The 22,279-nt window shown below is 37.1% G+C and overlaps 1 protein-coding gene across 6 annotated transcripts in view; it reads left to right on the forward strand.

Annotated features, from left to right (window-relative positions):
- Positions 1-22,279, forward strand: part of GPC6 (glypican 6) — a 1,194,356-nt gene that overhangs the window by 303,464 nt on the left and 868,613 nt on the right. For all 6 annotated transcript variants that reach the window (XM_065533385.2, XM_065533387.1, XM_065533386.2 and 3 more), the window contains one exon: positions 20,967-21,125. In XM_065533385.2, the coding sequence (XP_065389457.1) occupies positions 20,967-21,125 (159 nt within the window). The remainder of the gene's footprint in view (positions 1-20,966; positions 21,126-22,279) is intronic.

A 22,279-nucleotide genomic window follows, 5' to 3' on the forward strand; every position in this document is an offset into this window, starting at 1 on the left:
GCTAACAGGTTGTGACAAATACTAAGATAATATACTGTAACATACTTACATGAGGTGATTGCTGGCAAGGCATCATTTCATGTGCTAATATTAAGTTCTCCGGTGTTATTGGGCTCATTGCCCAGCTACATATTTAAAAGAATGATGGCATAGATGAGGGTGTGTTTTTGGGTAGCTTTTAATGATGGGAAAACTCCAAAATTTGGGAAGAAGAAAATAAATGCAGTTTATTTTCTCATATGCTAGGTTTCAGGTATACACTTTCATTTTCCTTTTCTAATTTGTTAATCTCTTCTAGATACATATAGAAAGACTAGGTTTTTTTAAGTCACCTTTATCCTTAGCTTTCCTTTTAAAATAAGTATCAATTACTTTCTATTGTGCTGTTTCATTTTATCTTAAATTTATAGTTAAGATAAAATTGTGACAGACTTTGAAACAAGTCAAAATGATTGCTGGGTATCTTTGGTGGAAAACTAAGCAGTTTCTAGGCACACCTTCTGAGTTATCTGATTTTATGGGGTCTCTGCGCCTGTCATTATCTTTGAGCTATTTTACAACTCTATTGGTTAGAGATAATTGATAGCAATGCAAATTATTCTTGTCTGTAGACACACAAATTAATTTTGTCCCGTAGAAACACAACTGATTTTAGCTTCCAATGTCACCCCATTCCAATTCCTGGAATAATCCAGTTTTGTGTTTATGTATAATTCATTTCCGCATTAAGTTTGGCTAACATTTATGTGGTTCTTTGAATTCACCATTGAACTGGTTGTAAGTTCTTACTTCTTTTCCCATTATTTAGTTAAATAACATCCCTGACAAATGTTTATCTTACATATGTATGGACTATGATTATATCCTCTTTTAAATATTATCCTTTAACAACATTCCCTTTATGGCAGAAATGTTGGAGATGTGTTTTATTATATATTTATGCTCCGGTCATGCTAGATGAATCCTGAGAATCTGGCTTCCAAAAAGATCATGCTTCAGGGAAGATGAGCTAAGTCATCAAAGAGAAAACAAAACAATGGATGTAGCCAGTGTGAGTAACTTTGGCTCTCACTGATTCCTTCCCGCTGCTCTGCAGATAGGCTAAAATCTGGAGGCATTTTTTTGGCTATCACATTCAAACTTAGCAGATGGGAAGCAAGTCTTTTCTTTGCCATGGAAGAGGTTGAAAGAGAAGTGCTGGTGGCTCCTATCTGAATTGCTACTTGGTTGTACATTTCAGTGATTTTGTTCAGTATCAGAAGGAGACAAGGGTGGAGGGAAGAGGAAGGAAAAAGCAGTTTGATGTCAGAAAGTTATTTCTCCAATATCATCTACAATATCATCTATGTCTTTGGGTCAAAAAGAAAGAGGGACTATGTATATACATACACACACACACACGTATGTGTATATATATATACACACACACATATAAGTGCATAACTTGTAGTTGGTGTATGACATTTTACACACACGTCTATATATATACACATATATCTACACATACGTACACATATAAACATATATACATATATGTGTATGTGTATATATATCCTCTTTTAAATATAATCCTTATAGTTGGTGTATAATGACATTTTACATATACATATATACATGTAAAATGTCATTATACAGCAGCTATAAGTTATGCACTTCCTCATTTGCTGCGATATGTCATCTTCCCCACAGTGCTGTGATTCTGGGTATATTGTCATGCCTCATTTTACATGTTACACAGCTCCTAAGTTGAAAGACAAAGATTCAAATGTATGTCTCCGTGATCCCTCAAATCAAAAGTCTTGATGTTGCTTTGCTAACTTTTCCATTTGTTCGGAATTCTTTTCTTTGTTCTTTTTTGCTTTCTATGAGAATTAACTTCTCTGAAAGCTTTCTGCTTTTCTCTCATTTTGAATAGCTTTTGTTAAATCTATATGGGAATCCACGTCTCCCCATAGACCAGGCGCACTGGAAGATTTGAAGGGGTGGGAGGAGAGTGTGGATGCAGACTAGTGTGAGTCTAGAATAAGCCTGTGGCAACCTGGGAAAAACAGGATGGGAACTCAAAAGAATTAGAGAGATATCCTCCCATTAGACTTCAGTGGAAAGAGAGGGGGAAACATCATGTTTACTGGAGCATTCATACGTGAGTATAAACAAATTGCATGTAAATTTGTGGCTCACTAATAAGGGCTGTGTGACCTTGAACCTGACTTTCTTCATCTAGTAAAACTTAAAAATAACCAACTCTTTCAGGCAAGGAGGAGCTGAAATATCAGAAAGTGCACTACAGGGTAACTTTGAGAGGTTTGACTTTGTCCAGCACTGAGAATCACCGCTCACCTCCTTAACCACAAGTCACCAGAAACAGGCATGCCATCAAAGACAAATAGTAGTATGCTTCCTAAGTGAAGCCCAGCTTCAAGAAGGGGTGAACATTGGAAGTAAGTTGCTTCACCTGTAGAGATGAATAAATAGGTACAATAAAACCTGCCATAGAGCATAACTTGAGGGACAAACGAGGGGAGCTTGCAGACTGAATTTATTTCACTTGACTGCTTCAGTCCTTATGTCAACCTCTCCCCACAGGACGTAGCCTTGGACAGGAAAGTTTACATTGGTCCACCTCTAATATGGACAAGGAGATCCATGTTTGCCTGTCTCATACATATACACATCCTTTATTCAAGTCGCTTAAGTCATCCAAATATGATTCTTAGCTTTTGAGATACTGTTGTCAGCATTGAGACTTATTCTGTACACAAAGGTAATTTTAGAGAAAGATTCATCTTTATGTTTGAAGCTGGAAGATAGAATGCACACAGCTCCATGTGGTTTCTGTGAAATGTAGTTGGGCTGATGCTATGACAGTCTTTCAAGTACCAAAGCCCATGTCTTCATTTTTTTTTCACCATACCATGAAGTGCCAAAAGCCAGCACTGAATGTGTATATGTACCTCGTCATGTGTTGCTGCAAATTTAGCTATAATAATTCTGCAGAGGACGATAATTCTGCAGGAGATCATCTTCAGAAGGAACCATAAATGAGCAATTAAAAGTCACTATATTGTTGTAAATGGTTAAGACCTTCTTCATAGTAAAATCCATATTTGGTTGTTGACTCCAATGGAAGCTATAGACTCCTAGCAATATTTGTTTGAGGATGAATCCCATGGAAGCTGCAAGCATGGCTAGATTCCACCACTCCTTGTACGTACCATGTCTATATCCTTTGGCAGAGCAATCATGAAAAGCAAAATTAATTTGAAGGGAGAAGAAAAGAGAATTTACTGTGAATCCCAAGAGACTGCATGCTTCTGAACTTGCAAATTACAGCCATTTGCACAGCAAAGTGATGAAACAAATCTTTGGATTTCATTTGCTCTCCATTGTGCTTTGGGCAAAGTGTCAGGAACATGCCCCCCAAGAGGTAACTAAAGATCATTCTCACAGAATGTGCTATCAAAACCCAATTGTCTAAGAGCATGTGTTTGGAAAAGAAAATAAACTTGAGTGTCAGTGAAATAGAATAGCTTCTAGGATTTTATCTGGGAAAACTGTCAGGTTTTCTTCTAATAGGTTTATACAGGTTCACTCACCTCTGACTCCTGGCTGTATTTCTGGGAATTTCTCCTGGAAATTGAAAATTTTATAAAGTACAACAGAATGGACTTTTCTGGGCACTTGAAGTGGGAAAACTGAACTAATTTTTGATCTGTTCAGGAGCCATTCTTTTTATTCACCACCCTCAAAGTACTTAACAAAAAGAGGCCTGGGATGATGGTTGAGCTTGAGGTCAGTCAATGGATTTTCAAACTAGAGCATAAGGCTAAGTTTCTGAGATGGTTAATTATTTATAGGTGCCAGAGGTATCTCCTTATAACAGTAGGCACTCAATATATGACTGAAAGAATGAGTAGAGGAAAGTAAAGCTATTGTGAATAAATGAATTAATAAAGAACTGATAATGGCTCACAGCCTACTCACACAAGACCCTCATATATTTGCTATACACATCTTATGTTTAGAAGGAGAATGCACAACATCGTAGGATCCTAGAGTTTAAAAGTTCATTGTTCGTTTAACCTTGACAATTATTAGGTAATTAACAAGATGTATGATATCTCGCCATAAGTTATATCTTCCTGAAAAATGAAGACACTTGTTCAGCATCCAGCACAACTTTTAAATATTCTGTCCCATATTCTGATAGCTAAAAATTCTGTTTGCGATGAAATGAACCTAGAACCTAACTCCATTTTACTATCAAAATAAAATATGGAAATATGGGTTTCTCCATAAATCACCATACATCAGGGTGCATTAGAATGAACACTATAATAGATGCACAGACCAAAGGCAGTTCAGTTATGTGGGACATGTAGACGAACGTCAACTAAGGTGATCAGTGTAAGTTTCTTTGAGGAGAAATTATTTAAACTTGGAGGACTTTTCAAGGATTAAAGATGTAGACCCTGAATACTTATTATGCAAGGAATTGTGCAGGAGCCCTGAGAAGGCATACTTAGTAATCCAGATCGCAGAAGTAATAGACATATTATAAATTGGGTTAAATGCTATCAATATCTTCCTTGTGTACTATTGATTGCCTACACATATCCATATATATTTTCTCTTCCCCGAATACAGTAACATTTAATATAGGAGGCTAGACCACAGAGTATGTAACTGGCAATTTCAAATAACCATTAGGAGATGCACTGACCTAGGCTGAAGTTAACTTTTCTGAAGCAACGTTTGCCCTTCAAAGATTGAATGTCATCCCACTGTAGCCCTTGCATTAAAAAGTCTCAGTTCAAGACCCTTTTCCATTAATGTCTTACTTTGAAAAAGCCAATCTGATAAATTAAGTATGTTCTTAGGTTAAATGATATTGACTTAACCAGATTGTTATCTTGCATCTTTGGATTTAAATGCTGGGTAAAAGCAGGGATACATGTGGCTTCCAGCAGCATCATAGGATGTGTGCAACTGTTTATTCTGCCTCTTTTGTTGGCAGTCTAAGAACTTTATCCTAAATAAAGAGATTATAAACATGAAGGAAAAGCTGTGATTATTCTTAGTGTCCCCTAAGCATTGTGTTTTTATTTCTACTGAGACATTTTAAGTTTTATTTAAAAAAAGCTTTCTGTAAAGAAATTATTTAGAGATTTTGTTTTTATTTTAAAACGATATGGTATTTTGATATACATATACAGAGTGAAATGATTACTGCAGTCAGGCAACTTAACATTAGAAGTCAAACAAGTTAACATATCCATCACCTACCATAGTTACCTTTTGTGTGTGTGTGGTAAGACACCTAACATCTATCTCAGCAAATCTCCTGTATACAATATAATATTATTACCTATAGTCTCCTAAAAACATTAAGTTCGATGTAAAGACATTTTTCACTCTTCCTCCTTATGCAGTATATTCTTTAAAACTCAGTTTAGCGTTTCATTTCTTTTTTAGGTATATGGGGTATGTGCTTTAATTTCATGAGTCCTTGTTTCTCCCTCTTCAGAGATTCTGAACTCCTTTTGGTTTAAAACCATGGCTGAACTTTAATCATACAAATTATTTAATGATAATGCTTGACTGTACTGTTGTCACCTGAGCACTGACATTTTAAAGCCCTAGGTTGGAAAGGATGCTAGAATTTATTGTATCATTTGAAGTGCTATCATTTTAATTTAGGTCCCTATACACAAATTTTAGAAAGAGACCTCTTGCCCTTTATTAATTGAAACAGTGATGCCAGGGGAAAAGGGCTGTCTCCTTTTTGTTGGCCTCACATCCCTCATCTGTGAAATAGAGACTGAGTGATATTTACCTATGGGCATCCATCTTAAATGATTAGTGGGAATTAAAGTAATTATTATAAATAAATGGCTCTGTGAGTTATAAAAGGTTGGATATTATGGAGTTCCATTGTCATGGAGGCAGGCAATTAAAGAAATATATACTTTAGACTGTACCATAGATCTTGTAACATTTCTAGCTGCTTTACCTTTTATTGCTTTACTCTATATGATATGATGAGTGTTGTAGTCATGGTTTTACAGATGCCTCCTGAAATTGCTGTATTTTATAGGGAAGAAAAATAATTTTTCATGAAATCTTACAGGGAGTTCAATTTGATTATGTTCTTAATCACTCTCACCTAGACTTGGCCTTTCTACTGAATTGGTCTGAGCTAGTTTACAGCTATTGAGCTTTGAACAGTAAATCTTAAAATTCTAATGTCAGCTGTCATATATTTTAGTAAGAATGCTGATCTGCTGCTATCAGGAGCAAAAACAAGCACTTTGAAAATTAGTTTATTGTATATCACCCAAGAATCACCAAATTCAATAGTAAAATGGCTAACTTTGAGTAAGCAAAGAGGGCTGTGGAACTGTAACTGCAATAAACTTGAAATTGATTGTGGGTGAATTTATAGAAGGTAGTTCATTTGATTTATGCAATAAGAGAGAGAGTGAAAGATGGAAATCAGCATCTCCGGTCAGCTGAGTTTGCAGAAGGTCACTAGGAGGTGGTGAATTACTGTTTGCCATAGTTTGGCAAACAGTGTTGGAGCAGCTTAACAAGATCTAACCAAACTTATTCATAAAGATGGCACATGGAAAAAGGAAGAAATATTATTCAGATAAGACACCATTCAGGTTATAGGACTAAGAACATCTTTGGATATTTGAATATGAAGTTTTTGGCATCTCCTAAGGTAAATAGGGCAAATGAGTTGTGAGCAGATCTGAAATTTGCAACATATTTATAAATACTATTTACATTTCCCTGTCTTTGGTTAGCAATTAGCCTTTCTTTTGGGTACCAAGACAGTATGTTTATGAAACACAAATGGAAAATGAGCCTGTATAAATACGTTTTTGGAAGAGTGGTAGAGATGTAGATATACTTAAAAATATTTTCAAGGAGGACATCTTGATATCATTGAAAAAGAAAACATGCATAAAATCAGCTAAACCTATCTCAATGAGCATAGGCTATTTATGGGCTCATAAACTATGCATTAGTATGTGGACTGTTTGCCCTTTCTATTACTGCTTACACACAATATCAATTGATGAATTTCAAATATTTTGCCCACAACCTACCATAAGACATATGCCATATATTGCATCCCAATGCATATACAATATATACAAGAAATATTTTTACTTCATATGATGAGCTCTGAAATACTCTATTATATTTTAAGCTTGAGTGCTGATGGTAACTGGTGTTAGGTCCTGCAAGTTTGAAAGATGGTTGAGCTGGGGTGAAGTGAAACAGGTGAAGCCTCCACTTCGATGTTCTTGCCTGGTATTGAGCCTCAGAGAGATTGATAATACTACTAACACTTGCTAAGAAATCGAGTAGGCAGAATTACAATGTAAAAGACTGTGAAACCAATACTGTCCTTATAAAAGGCATCAAAGGATACGTGGATGGATGTCCAGAATTGTGTGTTCTTATACAGCTTGTGCTTATCTGTAGAATGCACCTCAAAACATAGATGCTTCCTTCCATAGTGGACTCTGAGATTCTTAAGCACGAAGTTTCTGCTTATTCTTGTGCAGCACCAAGCATTATACCTAACCCATTCTTGTGTGTTATCGAGTGGCAATTAAACAAATGAATGAATAAATTAATGAAGAAAGAGAGAAGAACATGAGAAGAATCAGATGCATTCCATTTAACTTTTATTACAGAACCTCTGTGTTGGCCTATGCTAAAGCAGTGAGCACGGCAAAAGTAAATAAGATAGAGCTCGTAATTACTAGTTTGGTGTATAATAGCAGTGGTATGAGCAGATGGCTTAGGAATATGGAACCTTAGGTCTTTCATAACAGTAGCATAGAGTAACAGCTTCCTACTTGGCTTTGGTTCTGTGTTCTGAAATAGAAGCAACAGTCTGGGACTGAAAATTGCAAAACCTGGATCAGTTACCTTGGTTCACCTTGTCATGATGATAACCCTTCTTGTCACAGGTGGCGATTTTAAGCACACAGTAGAACCATAGTCCCCACTGTCCACCATTCTTAAAATAACTACCCTATTCTACTCCTCCTCATCTCTCTCCAGGCAATCCATTACTGTACTCTGGCAGTCAGAAATGACTGTGAGGAACTGATTTTCCTTTGAGGCAAATAGGTGTTTGACTTGCAGATCTATGTGGGTAATGGAAATGCGGACTGTCTTGGTCTAGGAGCTTTTCTATTAGACTTGGGACTCGATTAAGTGAAAGAAGGAGCCAATCAACAATACATAGTACTCTTAGCTCCAAGGAGTGGCGTTCTAGAACCGGCTTATATTGGTTTGTGAGAACTGATTGTTAAAATTTCAGGAATTTTTGAATCTCTTCTTAAGAACAGCAATTATTAAAAATAAAAATGTATAAATTTACAATTAAATCAATTATGTAAAAATTGATTTTAACACCAAAATACCATCAGTTTCTAATTCTTTTATTAATAGTTATACTCTTGACATCTGTCGTATCTGCCTGGAGGAAATACTACATAGAAGATGCTATGCACATCTCTCCCCACTTCAACATTCATGACACAATTTTGGCAGCTAGAAATCAGCTGTGTTGGGAGTATTTATATCATGGGAATTGGTGTAATTTGGAAATTATATTGGAGAATACATACCTTTTAAATTAAGAATTTCCCTCAAAACTGGCGAGTTGGTTAACACAATACTGACCCCACTGATAATATCTCAGATACTGACATTGACAGGTACTGAAAAGGGAATAAAAATAATATGCAACGGTCCTAAACGTTGGGTTAAATGGATAATCATAGGCAGCCATGATGAACGCCATTGTAGACCTACAGGGAGATGACAGAGCTAGTGCAGAGGTTCCCAAATATTCTGTTCATGGAGTCCCAAGTGTCTGTATCAGCCAGGGCTGTCCAGAAAAACAGGACCAATTATATATAAGAATATATATTTAACATATATATTTACATTTATATATTATAACGACAGATTATAATACGTAATATATATGACACAGAGAGAAAAGAGGCTTTATTTTAAGGAATTGGCTCCTGTGGTATAAGATTGTAAGACTGTCAAGTGTGAAATCTGCAGGGCAGACTGGCAGGCTGAAACCTTATGCAAGTGTTGATGCTGCACGGGTGTTGAGGAAGAGTTTCTTCTCCAGGATGCCTCAGTTTTTGCTTATAAAAACTTTCAGCTGATTAGATTAGGCCTGCCCACCTTATTGAGGGTAATCTCCTTTACTTAAAATCATCAGATTGTGGATGTTAACCACATCTACAAACTACCTCTACAGCAACACCTACATTGGTGTTTGATTACATTACTGGGTGCTATGGCCTAGCCATGCTGACTCAAATCTATTACAGTGTCCTACTAATTTTTCTGTGGCATCCTAAACCAGAAGGAATACTAAACATTTTATTTATTAAGTCCAAACAATTCACTGTTTGTATCCTAAAAACTTAGTGACCATTTGAAAACGTAATATACATTGTAAAAATTTATTTCATACATAGTCACAATTATTTAGCAATGGATAGCACACAACTTCTCAAGCCCTAGAATAAAGTTGGATACAATCACCCTCTTTTCCTGCCCCACATGATTTTCACCTGCTGCTGGGGAAATGAAAAGTAAGGAAAAATGCTGCCTTGCAATGATATGATGCTATTAAAAGGATGGTAGTACTATTTCATGAAACTGTGAACTACCTCCAACAGTAGTTTGTGCACTTTTCTACATATATCGACTTTCCCTTGAAAATTTTAAATCTCATGGTGCTTACAAAAGCTTACTGTTTTGCCCAAGTGAGCCCTGTCACAGTGATTATGAGGATTTTTTATACTTTTCTTAATATAATCAAAATGCTCCTATGTTTTGTCGTCGGCTCTGTAATGCCTAACCACAGATTTCCTGGACTGTTTGCATATAGTAAGAAAAGTAGCAGGAATTCAGATTTTCTCTCAAGATCTTTCTATTCATTATCTTTTAAAAATTGGTGCTGAGAAATATAATGAATCTCTCTCTCTGTGTAATGTGATTATATGTGTATATGTGTGTAGTTGTACATACAAATTCCTGATTATCTTTTGTGTTGAGACAGCACTTTAAAATGTCTAAAAATTTTATCTGTATAAATTGAATAAATTGTATATATTTAAAATGAGCAGAAACTTCCTTTATTTACAAATAACCAAATAATTTACAAGTTTAATGATTTTATGGCATACCAAGGCCAAGGTTAGATGTGAGAAAAAGAAAAGATAGCTTTTCTCACTCCAGATGCTCCCTGCTTTCTAAGACTGCCTTGCCTTCCCACACTGCCCACTCCTCGCCTCCCATACACTTTATCCCTTGATCATTCTGATCACACCTTCTTCTGTGCTCATCCTTACCCCTAAACAGTTCAGCTTCTCTGAAACAGGAAAGTCAACCAAATGGTAAGGGTCAGAAACATTGGCAGAAGAACTAAGAAGGTTCTTCTGTGTCTTCTAGAGTAGCATGTTTAAATTCTGTCTGCATAACTGTTGGACCTGATTTAAACAATTAGCTAATTGGTCCCATTTAAAGGAGGTATTTTTTGCAGAGTGAAATTTTAGAACTACAAGAATTAGCATTTAAAGTTTTTATCAGGAGATTGACATAATCGAAGGATGACAATAATATAGGCACTTTGAATGATAAAATCCCCTAAAGTAGAATGTTAACGGAATTTCCTAAAACCTGTGTGAAAGTTGGAATGTTTCTGATTATGGTGTTGAGCAACTTCACTAAACAAGAGCAGCCCTGAGAGATATGAAAAGATCATCTATAATAACTCCTTACACTGAAAAATGTTGAAAGGTGCTTATTTGGAGATTTAGGGTATTTGAACTTAAGGAAACGAACTGGAACATACATTTTAAAAATTTGGCTTCCCTACATTCTGCCATTTCCCAATTAGCTTGCATAGGAAATTTATGAGACTAAAAACAGTCCAGGTCTATTTACTGCAGTTTAAATTATCTTAGCTATCAGAAACTATAGCTAAAACTTCACTTATTCTAAAATATTTCACTTCCCTCCACCTGTTTCCTTAGGTGTGGTTAAATTCCTTAACTTCCTTGGCACCAGATGAACAAACTGTCTGTTAATTTGAGGAGACGTGTCAAATGAGGAGAACACTGTTGCTTGGCACCAGATGTGCTCATTGACTATGGGAATTTCAATAATTCTAGGGTAAGAGAACTCTGACACAGACTGCACACTCTGAAGAGGGCCAAGTCTGAAATAAATAGTGCCCTCTGATCAAATGGAATTTGGAGTTTCAGAAATTGAAGCTGTCTGTTTTGTGAGATCTTGCCATCTTGCCATCTTTTTTGGTGTGAACTGGTTTTTATTGGGGTGTAGGACACGGGGTAGGAAATACCACCTTGGGGTATGGCTTGCCCCTCTCCAAGGGAAGGGCCATTCACATTCTAATCTTCTGGGGTAGTTGATGGAACTATTTCTTCTTCTTGAAGTTGCTCTTGCTGTCAGCAGCCTCCTTAGGTCCACTGCTGACCATCTCCTACTTGGGAGAGAAATCTTCCAAGGACTCTTCCAAGAATTTCTTTTTTCTTGGAGACATCCTGTTGCCTGCCCCTTCAGGATCACTAACTGTTTCCTCCTTGGGGGAGGATTTCACCCTCTTGAGAAACAATGGTTCAAACAGAGGAAGTGGCTGCTGAGATTAGTAGGAAGCTAGAGAAACAGGAGAAGCCTCGACAAAGGGAAAGAAGTGACTAGCTGTGCTTGACTTTGCATCTGCAGAAAACAGCAGTAGTATTCTGAAGGAGTATGAGGAGATGGGTGAAAAACCCAAAACAGATAAAAGCAGAAGCTCCAGGAGGCTCCTCAGGAGAATGGAATGGAAAGCCCATTTCTCTCTTTCTCCAAACTCAAGAAAAAGAAATATTTTTCCAAGGAGGAGTTGGTTAGTAGCAATCTTGCCATCACCTTTCAACTTTGTAGATTTTTACTCTCTATCTACTTCCTAGGAAGGACAAAAATAGTAACTTCCCTCTGCACTCCAGAACTCTATAAAAGCCAAAAGTTAGTTGGCTGAAGTCTATGAAATGTGACTCACTCTGGGCACTTCATTTCTGTTGTTTGTCTGTTTGTTTGGGATGTGCATCGCAGGGTCCCTGAGCGTCACCTCTGAGGGCAGAGAGCTTGCTGTAGCAGACCTGCAGAGGCTTGCTTGTGGGGTTAATGAGGTCCTCCTGTCTCCTCCTCTTTCCCACCACGCCACTCACCAAGTCTATTCCTGGCCATTTTCAGACTCAAGGTCATCCCTGGAGGGAGTGGGATCTGGCAGAATCACATTTCTGCTGTCACCTCAGCATCTTGTAGTGAAAATGAACATCTGGGCAAGCATTTGGGAAAATATCTTGTGAAGAGCAACACGTAAGTTGAAAGAGGCGTGCAGAGAGAGGAGCAGCCTCATCTCTTCTTTGGAAAACAGATGACAATTTATGGTCTGCTCATATGTCCTTGAGCTCATTCTGCAACTTCCTGGTAGAACTCCCTTCTTTCACATCTACAGTTTCTCTTTTTTATTTTAGAGCTTGTGAAGAGCTCTGTAAAAAGGCGGGGACCCAAGGAACTCAGTGGCATCCACTTCAAGTGCCCTAAGAAAGCATCAGCTTGTGTAATCGTGGTTATGTGGCCCTGTGTCTGCTTTTGTATGACCTGAACCTACCATAATGATTTGCCCATAGAAAGTTTCCAATAAAGGGTAATTGTAGTTTCAGCTTTTCATTTTCTGCATTTTGGGGCTCTTATCCTGATTTTATTATTAGTGGTCCTGGGAGTGTCTGGCTCCTTTTCAGTTGAGCTAAGTATTGTATCTAATTATATATTAGACATATTATGAAGAACCTTTGGCAATTTGAGAAAGGAATATGAGTGGGAAACTCTTAAAGGATTGCACTTTCTCCTCCTTCGTAAGTTACCACTTTGGAATAATTTCATTGTTATATCAAATACTTGTAGGTGTCAGAAGGTAGTTCTGCTGAGAATAGGAATTCTTGCTGTTTGGAGAAATTGGAACAGAAAGGGATGGAGTTGGATTCTTCTTCATACAGCAAAGTAGCTGCCATGATTTCACCAAGTAAATATTTCAGGCATTGCTGGTCACATGGTCTCTGCCATAACTACTCTGCTGTTGTAATGCCAAAGCGGTCATAGACAGTCCATGAATGAATAAGTGTGGCTGTGTCATCATCAAACTTTACACCTAAATTTGAATTGCATTAAGCTCTCACATAGTCAAAAGAGTCTTATAATATGTTTTCCCCAACCATGACTCACTGGTCCTAGAAAAATAGATGATGGACTGTGTTTGACCCATCAGCCATGGTTTGCAGATTTTTTTTTTAGGAAAAAAAAATTAAACCCAAGCAGAACAGATTTTCTTTAGCTTCTCTGATCATTCATAATTGTCAGAATTTTAAGGAATATCAGTAGGCTCAGATCAGTGGAACAGAAGAGCTACACTTCCGTTCTTCAGTTCTCCCACAACCTTCTTCCTGTCTAGTAACATGTTACAAAGAAAGCAAGGCTCAGACTGAATTCAGCCACACATTCAGACGTTTTCTGGCTAGCAGACCTCAGGGATGAGCCTGTATGTTTGGGAATGTCACAGTACTCTCTCCCTCAGGCTCTAACAAGCACTTTGCATGAAAGATTTACTCCAAGGCTGACACAGTGATCTTGCAACATCAGGATGCTTCAAAGTTCCATCGATGTCTGTGAGCAGAGTTCTCTCTGGGTGGTGTGCTACCACAGGACTAGCATCCCAGATCAAGAAATTAGGTTGCCAGGCCTCTGTGATTCTCAGGTTTCATTCATGCAGTGGGAGGAGAGCCTATAAAACATTTTTGGCCAAATTAACTTTTTAAATTTTTTACTTTTAAAAATACTGGAGATACATATATATATATATAAAAACCGTTTTAACCCATTTTACAGAGTATGTTTAATGGCATCAAGTGCATTCATATTGTCTAATCATCACCATTATCCATCTCTAGAACTTTTTCATCTTCCCAGACTGAAATTCTCTAATCTGTAAACAGTAACTCTCCATTTTCTCCTGCCCCCAGTCCCAGATAACCACCATTCTACTTTCTGTCTGCATAATTTTCACTACTTCGGGCACCTCATATAAGTGGAATCATGTTTTCTTTGTCCTCTCGTGATTGGCTTATTCTGCTTCACATAATGTCCACATTGTAGTATGTGTTAGTACTGCATTGCTTTTTATGGTGGAATAATAATCCATTGTATGTGTAGTTGTTTATCTGTTGTTTAACAGATGGAAGTTGTTTATCTGTTCACCTGCGGATGGGTGTTTTGGTTGTTTCGACCTTTTGGTTATTGTGAATAATGCTGCCAACCCCATAGCTTGAACACCAGTTTCACCTATGAACATTTATTTTTAACATCTCTTCTGCCCATTAGTAAATCCTGGTATTGATTTAGTTAATACTTTTTGAAAGCTTGCCAGAGCTACCCCAAGTGTATAGATTCCTGTTTGAAGTACTATAAATGGTAACTGCCCCTAAAGGTATAGATTAAAGTTTATACACTCACATGCTTACCAGTGTTTATACTGAAGCCTTTTAAAGTAATTAACTCAAGGCAGTATTACAGAGGCAACAACATTTTCATTTTGTCAATTTGTTTGTTATTCTCTAAACAAATGGAAAATATTCTACATGAGAATTAATTGTTGAGCTACTGGTCTCTTCTGAATGAGTGATAATGATGAGAGATGCCTGCTTGGACTTTGTGATGTGACTTTGCTGAAGATACCTCCATCACCTGCCCGCCAAACATCTTATGTCTCTTTTCCTCCCAGAAAATGTTTTCGTAAGTTTGCTTTTGTCATAACTTAGCAACATTAGATGATTAGACATAGCTTAGAGGCATTAGCAACTATTAATTACTTGATCTTTCTAAACCTTTACCTCTACTCTTTTGGCCATGATATGAGGAGGTTATACCACCTTCCAATAGATGGATAATTCTTGTTAATTTAACTTTTATGTCTGGAAAAATTTTGAAAATGGTGAAAACTATCTTGCATCTACTATACTTAGTTTGTAATTTACTTAAATTTAAAAGAATTAAGAGAACATATATGTGCAGTGAATTATTTGTTGACACCAATCAGTTATCAATTCCAATAATAATTAGATAATAATAGATCGATTATTTTGAAGAATCTGTTTCCTCTTATCTAGTCATTTTGTGTGTTTACCCATGTGGAGCTTTTGTACTTTTACTTTTTAGAAATTGTAATAGTAAAGAAAAACATTTGATATCCTCATAGCAACATTTTAAAATCATTACTTAGATGTATTTCATATTATAGTTTATAAAATTAAAATATCTGATGAAAATTTGCTAAGCTCTGAGCTAAACCTTCTCCCTATTTTATCTCCTAACCTGTTATCATCATTTCCATTCTTTCAGATGAGGAATTGAGATGTTAAGCATCTCCCTTTCACTTCACATAGCTAGTAAGTGATAAGGTCAAATTACAGCGTCACCTTTTAATACCCATATTAATGTAATTGTTACTTATATATCACACTAGAAATATGAAATCAAAGAACTGAAAATATCAGGAAGACTTGTTATTTTAAAAATCTCAAAAGATATAATACAAAAAAAATTCAAAAATGAATAGCACTTTCATATGGAGTGAAGGAAGAAAAAACCATGGTATCTCGCAGGATGGAAGGTTGTCTATATTATTTGGACATGAAACCATTTGCAGTTTAAGGAACACCCAGCCCATGTGGAAACATAAGGAACTACAAGCCCTTTCTGAGTTTATGTGGGAAAAAAAAAAAAAAAAAAAAATGTAGTGGCCATGTTTCTGGTTCATTGTTAAGCTGTCAGGGTGATTTTGATGTGCAGATACTTAAGTTTTTCTTCTAAGTACTAGAAGTTTAGAGTCATAGAGGCCCGTGTGGAAGTTTAGAGCAGTGGAGGTGCATGTGGAAGTTTGGAGTCGTGGAGGTGCGTGTGGAAGTTTGGAGCCGTGGAGGTGCGTGTGGAAGTTTGGAGCGGTGGAGGTGCGTGTGGAAGTTTGGAGTCGTGGAGGTGCGTGTGGAAGTTTGGAGCGGTGGAGGTGCGTGTGGAAGTTTGGAGCGGTGGAGGTGCGTGTGGAAGTTTGGAGCGGTGGAGGTGCGTGTGGAAGTTTGGAGCGGTGGAGGTGCGTGTGGAAGTTTGGAGCGGTGGAGGTGCGTGTGGAAGTTTGGAGCGGTGGAGGTGCGTGTGGAAGTTTAGAGCTGTGGAGGTGCGTGTGGAAGTTTGGAGTCGTGGAGGCGCGTGTGGAAGTTTGGAGTCGTGGAGGCGCGTGTGGAAGTTTGGAGTCGTGGAGGCCCGTGTGGAAGTTTGGAGTCGTGGAGGCCCGTGTGGAAGTTTGGAGTCGTGGAGGTGCGTGTGGAAGTTTGGAGTCGTGGAGGTGCGTGTGGAAGTTTGGAGTCGTGGAGGTGCGTGTGGAAGTTTGGAGTCGTGGAGGTGCGTGTGGAAGTTTGGAGTCGTGGAGGTGCGTGTGGAAGTTTGGAGTCGTGGAGGTGCGTGTGGAAGTTTGGAGTCGTGGAGGTGCGTGTGGAAGTTTGGAGTCGTGGAGGTGCGTGTAGAAGTTTGGAGTCGTGGAGGTATACGTAAGAAGTTGCCTTACTAATTCAGTGCAGTATTAGATTGTTCGTAGAACTGGAAATGTTCTTAAGAGGTTGCTCATTTATTTATGTTTATATGTCTTCCTGGGAGTGAGAAACCTAGAGAGATGAGGAGATGGAGAATACATAGATAAGTATGGAGAGAGAAAGTGAAGGGACAGCAAGATAATTTAAGTCACTGACAATTGTGGTCACGTGCCCCAGGCTATGAATAAAACTGGGCCAGGATCAGCCAGTTTTGATGCCTTCACTTTCTCAGGGTGATTGAAACTGAAAATAGTATTCAAATAGTCACACAAAGAAGTGGGAGGGCTTCTTTTATATTCCTAAGAAATAAATGATGAAATTAACTGACAGCCACAGAAAAACATCAACCAAAGTAGAGGTAAAGGAACTAACTGATGAAATCACCTACTCTCTGGGTGATATTCACAAAACCCTGTATTGGGTGCTCTGCTGATGTATTTAGTAGTTTCCTGCAGGAAATATTTTCTCTTTATGCACTGCCCTTATCATCTGTTTCACCATAAACCATAGCTCCACTGAATGTTCTATTTTTTAAATACTCATGGGTATGAAAAAAGAGAACATGGTCAGAATCTTTATTATAATATTCTTTTGTTATTAAGAAAATAATAAATGACAATATAAAAGTCATTACAACACTTAGAGATTTTGCTTGTGGATTTTTAATTTTTGTCCTTATAATTTGGGCTTGATATTTTATAAAAAGGAAAATTAGTGATTGATGGACCATTTGCCTTTGATAGTCAACTTATTCTGTCTTAGGGTCTTCAGCTCTAGAACCATGCTTCTCAGTAGGATGTGGGTATCATAATTACTTTGGGAAAAATTTCACAACTCACATTGTTCCATTTTGGTGGTGTCGAAATCGTCACGTGAAAGATGATCAGGAATACCCTTGTAGTTGGACAGGTTTACTTATAATTTATTGCAAGACCAAGAATATATCAGGAGAGCCATGTCCCAGTAAGAGGGTCTCAGAAGGAATTTATTATAGGATATGGGTTTTGGTTGTGTGTGTTTAGGGGAGGGTGCATAGAGTCAGGGACTCATGCTCGATTGGATGCTGTCAGAAAGCAGAGGTAGTTCTGTAATAAGGTAATTCTCGAATTCTCTAATAAGGCATTTCAATAAGTCTTGCTGACAAAATGGAAGACTAGCACAATGATGAATCTGTGATTAGTAAAGAAGTCCATCATATTAGCCAAGAGAGGAAGTGGTTGGTCCTTTATTTTATTTTATTTTTTTGAGATGGAGTTTTGCTCTTGTTGTCCGGGCTGGAGTGCAATGGCTTGATCTCAGCTCACTACAACCTCCACTTCCCGGGTTGAAGCAATTCTCCTGCCTCAGCATCCCAAATAGCTGGGATTACAAGCATGCACCACCGCTCCCGGCTAATTTTGTATTTTTAGAAGAGACAGGGTTTCTCCATGTTGGTCAGGCTGGTCTCAAACTCCTGACCTCAGGTGATCTGCTTGCCTTGGCCTCCCAAAGTGCTGGGATAAAGGGGGCGGGGGGCGCCGTGCCTAGCCGCTTGGTACTTTTTGAATGGCACAGTAACCTTGTTTTCTGTGCTTAGACAAAACTATGAAGTGGCCTTACTTGGTTTATTCTTTCAATGTCTCAGGGTAGTCTTGTGTGAGGTTGGCATTCTGTGAGAATGTTTAAGTGTAACAGGAGAATGAGTGTCAGGCTGGCTTCTAAAGGGCAAGGGCTGCTTGTTTTTTCATTCTTCATAGCTATCCACGACCTCCTCTCTAGGAAAACTGTAGTGACTACTAAGCTTTAATAACATATTTCCAAGTTTTTGTTACAAAATATTTTCATCATACAGAAAAAAGTAAAGATAATGCATTAAGTACCATATATCTATCAAGCAGCTTAAGGAATAAATAATGATAGATAAAAGTATTTGAGTATTTCTTTGAAATCCTAATCCTTCCTAAGAGCAAATTATTCACTTGAATTTGATGTTTATCATTTTCAAGAATAATGCATTTTTTTCTTTAAAAAATACATATATATTTACTTTTTGTCTCCTTCCTTTCTAGAAATTTAATAAGATATACCTTTATTTTTATTTTGTTTTAATTGGCATAAATAATTATACAATTATACATATTTATGGGAGGTACATAGTGATCTTTTGATACATAAAATGTGTAGTGATCAGAGAGGGGGATTAGCGTGTCTATCATCTTAAACATCATTTCTTTGTGTTGGGAACATTCAGTAACCTCTTTCTAGCATTTTGAAACTATGTAATATATTATCGTTAACTATAATCATCCTACAGTGGTGTAGAACACTAGAACTTATTCCTCCTATTAGCTGTAATTTTGTATCCTTTAACAAATCTCCTTACCACACACCCCTTACTTTCCTCTATCCTTCCCAGCCTCTAGTATCTTCTGTTCTGCTTTCAACTTCCAAGAGATCCTTTTTTCAGCTTCCATATATGAATGAGAACGTGCAATGATTATCTCTCTGTTCTTGGCTATGCCACTTAACATAATGTCCTCCAGTTTCATCCATGTTGCATTGAATGACGGGCTAGCATCCTTTTTAAGGCTGGATACTGTTCCATTATGTACTTATGCCACGTTTTCTTTATCTGTTCATCTGTTTTTGGACACCTAGACTGATTCCATATCTTGGCTATTGTGCGTAGTGTTCCAGTAAACATGGGGTGCAATTGTCTCTTTGATGTACTGATTTCCTGCTCTTCAGATAAATGCCCAGGAGTGGGTGGCTGGATGCTATTTGTAGTCTTTTGAGGAACCTCCATACTATTCTCCATAGATACTATCATAGTTTACATTCCCACTGACAGTATATGAGTTTCCTTTTCCCTGGATCCTCCCCAGCATTTGTTATTTTTTATCTTTCTGATACCAACCATCCTAACTGGGGTGAGATGATACCTCATAGTGGTTTTGATTTACATTTCCCTATTTCCCTGATGATTAGTCACGTTGAGCTTTTTTTTTCCTTATAATTGTTGGGCATTTGTGTGTCTTTTAATTAGGAACTCAAACACCTAACAGAAAAAAAAAAAAAAAAAAAAAAAAAAAAAAAAAAAAAAAAAAAAGATGCTTCAGAACAGCAAAAGACCTAACGTTGTACATCTTTGTAAACTTTTTTTTTTAAAATTCCACTGTTGTTTGAAGTAGGAGCTTAAGCATGAAACTACACGAAGAATCATGAGACACCCTATGCTTCACACAAGGTCATAGGACATACTTTTATAAGTACCATTAAACATTATAAATGAATTTTAATCACAGAGTCAAGTACTTTGTTCATTTGTTTTCAGTGTCCTACAGTGACTTTAATAGCAGGAGCAATTTGTTGGCTTTATTTAGCAAGACATTGGGTGGATTTCCATTCTTTCCTCCACAGGCTGTGAGAAAGATTTTTGACACTCACTGAGCTGCTTCAATTGGAAATTCACATTTTATGCAATAACAGACCATTTTAATTTCATGAAGCAAAGGATTGGCTTCTACTTGCAAATAGCACTAAAGAAAGCAATATTGTCAAAAGAAGTAGATAGATCTGTTGAATTAAATACAAGGCTTTCATTCCTTTTATTCTACATTTCCGTATAATGTAAGCATTAATTAAACCCATCAGTGACTTCCTTCTTTCTGGAGAATGTTTTCTGTCTGACAAGAAATGTCAACTTAGCAAATGAGACCTACCATTAAAAACACACTCACCTGGACTTAGAGAAAAGCTGATGCACACCCAAGGACAGACTTGCGGAAAGAGAACCCAAGGGACAGTTCCCATCTTTTCTTGCTTTTGGTGGGACTAAGTGTCTTTTGCCTTACTTGAGGTTTCCCAAGACAAGCGTACATAGCTGTATTACATCTTGTGTCATTGTATCACCTGATGTTTACTTGAGGCATTAAAAATAAAAGCCAGGAAAAAATGCCATGGTATTTTGAAGTTTTTAATACACCTTCACTTACATGATGAGGAACAGAGACTAAATATCAGGTTCAACTTAAGTCCACCACGTGTTTGGAATGTTAGATACACTGATGTGCTGTGGCCCAGATAGAGTTCATGGTGACAGCTGGAGAAGTAGATGGAACAAGCACCCTAAGATTTGAACAAAGTGTTAGAGAAGTGAAATCTCTAACATCCACCAAAAGTCCTTAGAATGCAATAGTGACATTTAACTTCTCTTTGCAGGGGAACACTTAAGAATCTGTCCTCAGGAATATACATGCTGCACCACAGAAATGGAAGACAAGTTAAGCCAACAGAGCAAACTCGAGTTTGAAAACCTGGTGGAAGAGACAAGCCATTTTGTGCGTACCACGTTTGTGTCCAGGCATAAGAAATTTGACGGTAGGTGAAATGGTTTTCACTTGACTTTGCTATAGGTGCACTTTTCTATGAGAATCTTGGTATCATATGAAAAATATTTTTTACAAAGGGAGCTTTTCTATCCTTCTTAAATATTTATAGCATTGTCTATTTTTAGAAAAGGCATGAGTTTTCTTGACAGTATTTTTTTTTTAAGTAATATCTTGGTAAAACCTGGTTTAACAAAGAGCTGTTTTGCATTTGTGCTTTGCCTGTGAGATTATTGTAAAGATTTAGCTCAAGTTTTCATTAAAGGAGTTATAATTCAGCTTTTGTTATACTGCAGCTTATCTAGTTTTCTTATGGGGATTCTCCCTTAAAAAATAAGTGTAACTTAAGATTATTTGAAATATAACATCATATTTGAAGAGGAAAGGCTTGTTTTAAATGTCAGCGACACAGATTCCTTTATTTTAGACTTTGCCCATTGCAATCATATAGCACATTTTACATTGCAGTAGTGCGTTCTATCTAAGGTTTAGACCCTCTTCTCATATCCTGGTTATAAGCAGTCAATGCTATTTCTATATTCTATTTGTTAAATAAACATTTTTATATTACAAATTATTACTGAAATTTCAGCATTGAATTTTCTCATTAGAACCTGAATATTTTGAAAATATTCAAAGGTAGTTTGATTCTTTATAAACAGTATCAACAATGATAACAATACATTTAGTACTTTTAAATGGTGTGTTGTCTTTAGTGCTTTAAGAAATGGATGTACCTTACTATGATTTCTTGTAAACCAGACTTGCACCTTGTGGTGAACTTTCTTTGGGCTCCGTTGGTCCTACAACATTACTCTGGAGCAAAAGAGCTGCTATTAATTTTCTTCTCTCAGTTCAGTCAATGCACAGCAGAGCCAGTTTAGGAAAGGTTGGCCAAAGTTTTTATGTTTCTTTTTTCTTTACTGTGTGGTAGGTAAAATGTTCCATTTTATTGCTGTTTTAAACTATTATAGCAGCACCGATCTTTTTCAATTCGGTTCTCAAGTTTACGGAAGACAGGCCTACCTGGTATTTTCAGTACAAATGATGTGACACTTTCTGTGTAAGTGACTGGGGTTTCATCTTTCGGCAAGTATGTTTTAACATCTTCACATTCTATCTTTGGCTCTCCCTTGTGTATAATTT

The sequence above is a fragment of the Macaca fascicularis genome, chromosome 17, assembly GCF_037993035.2.
Source record: "Macaca fascicularis isolate 582-1 chromosome 17, T2T-MFA8v1.1".
Taxonomy (NCBI): Eukaryota; Metazoa; Chordata; class Mammalia; order Primates; family Cercopithecidae; genus Macaca; species Macaca fascicularis.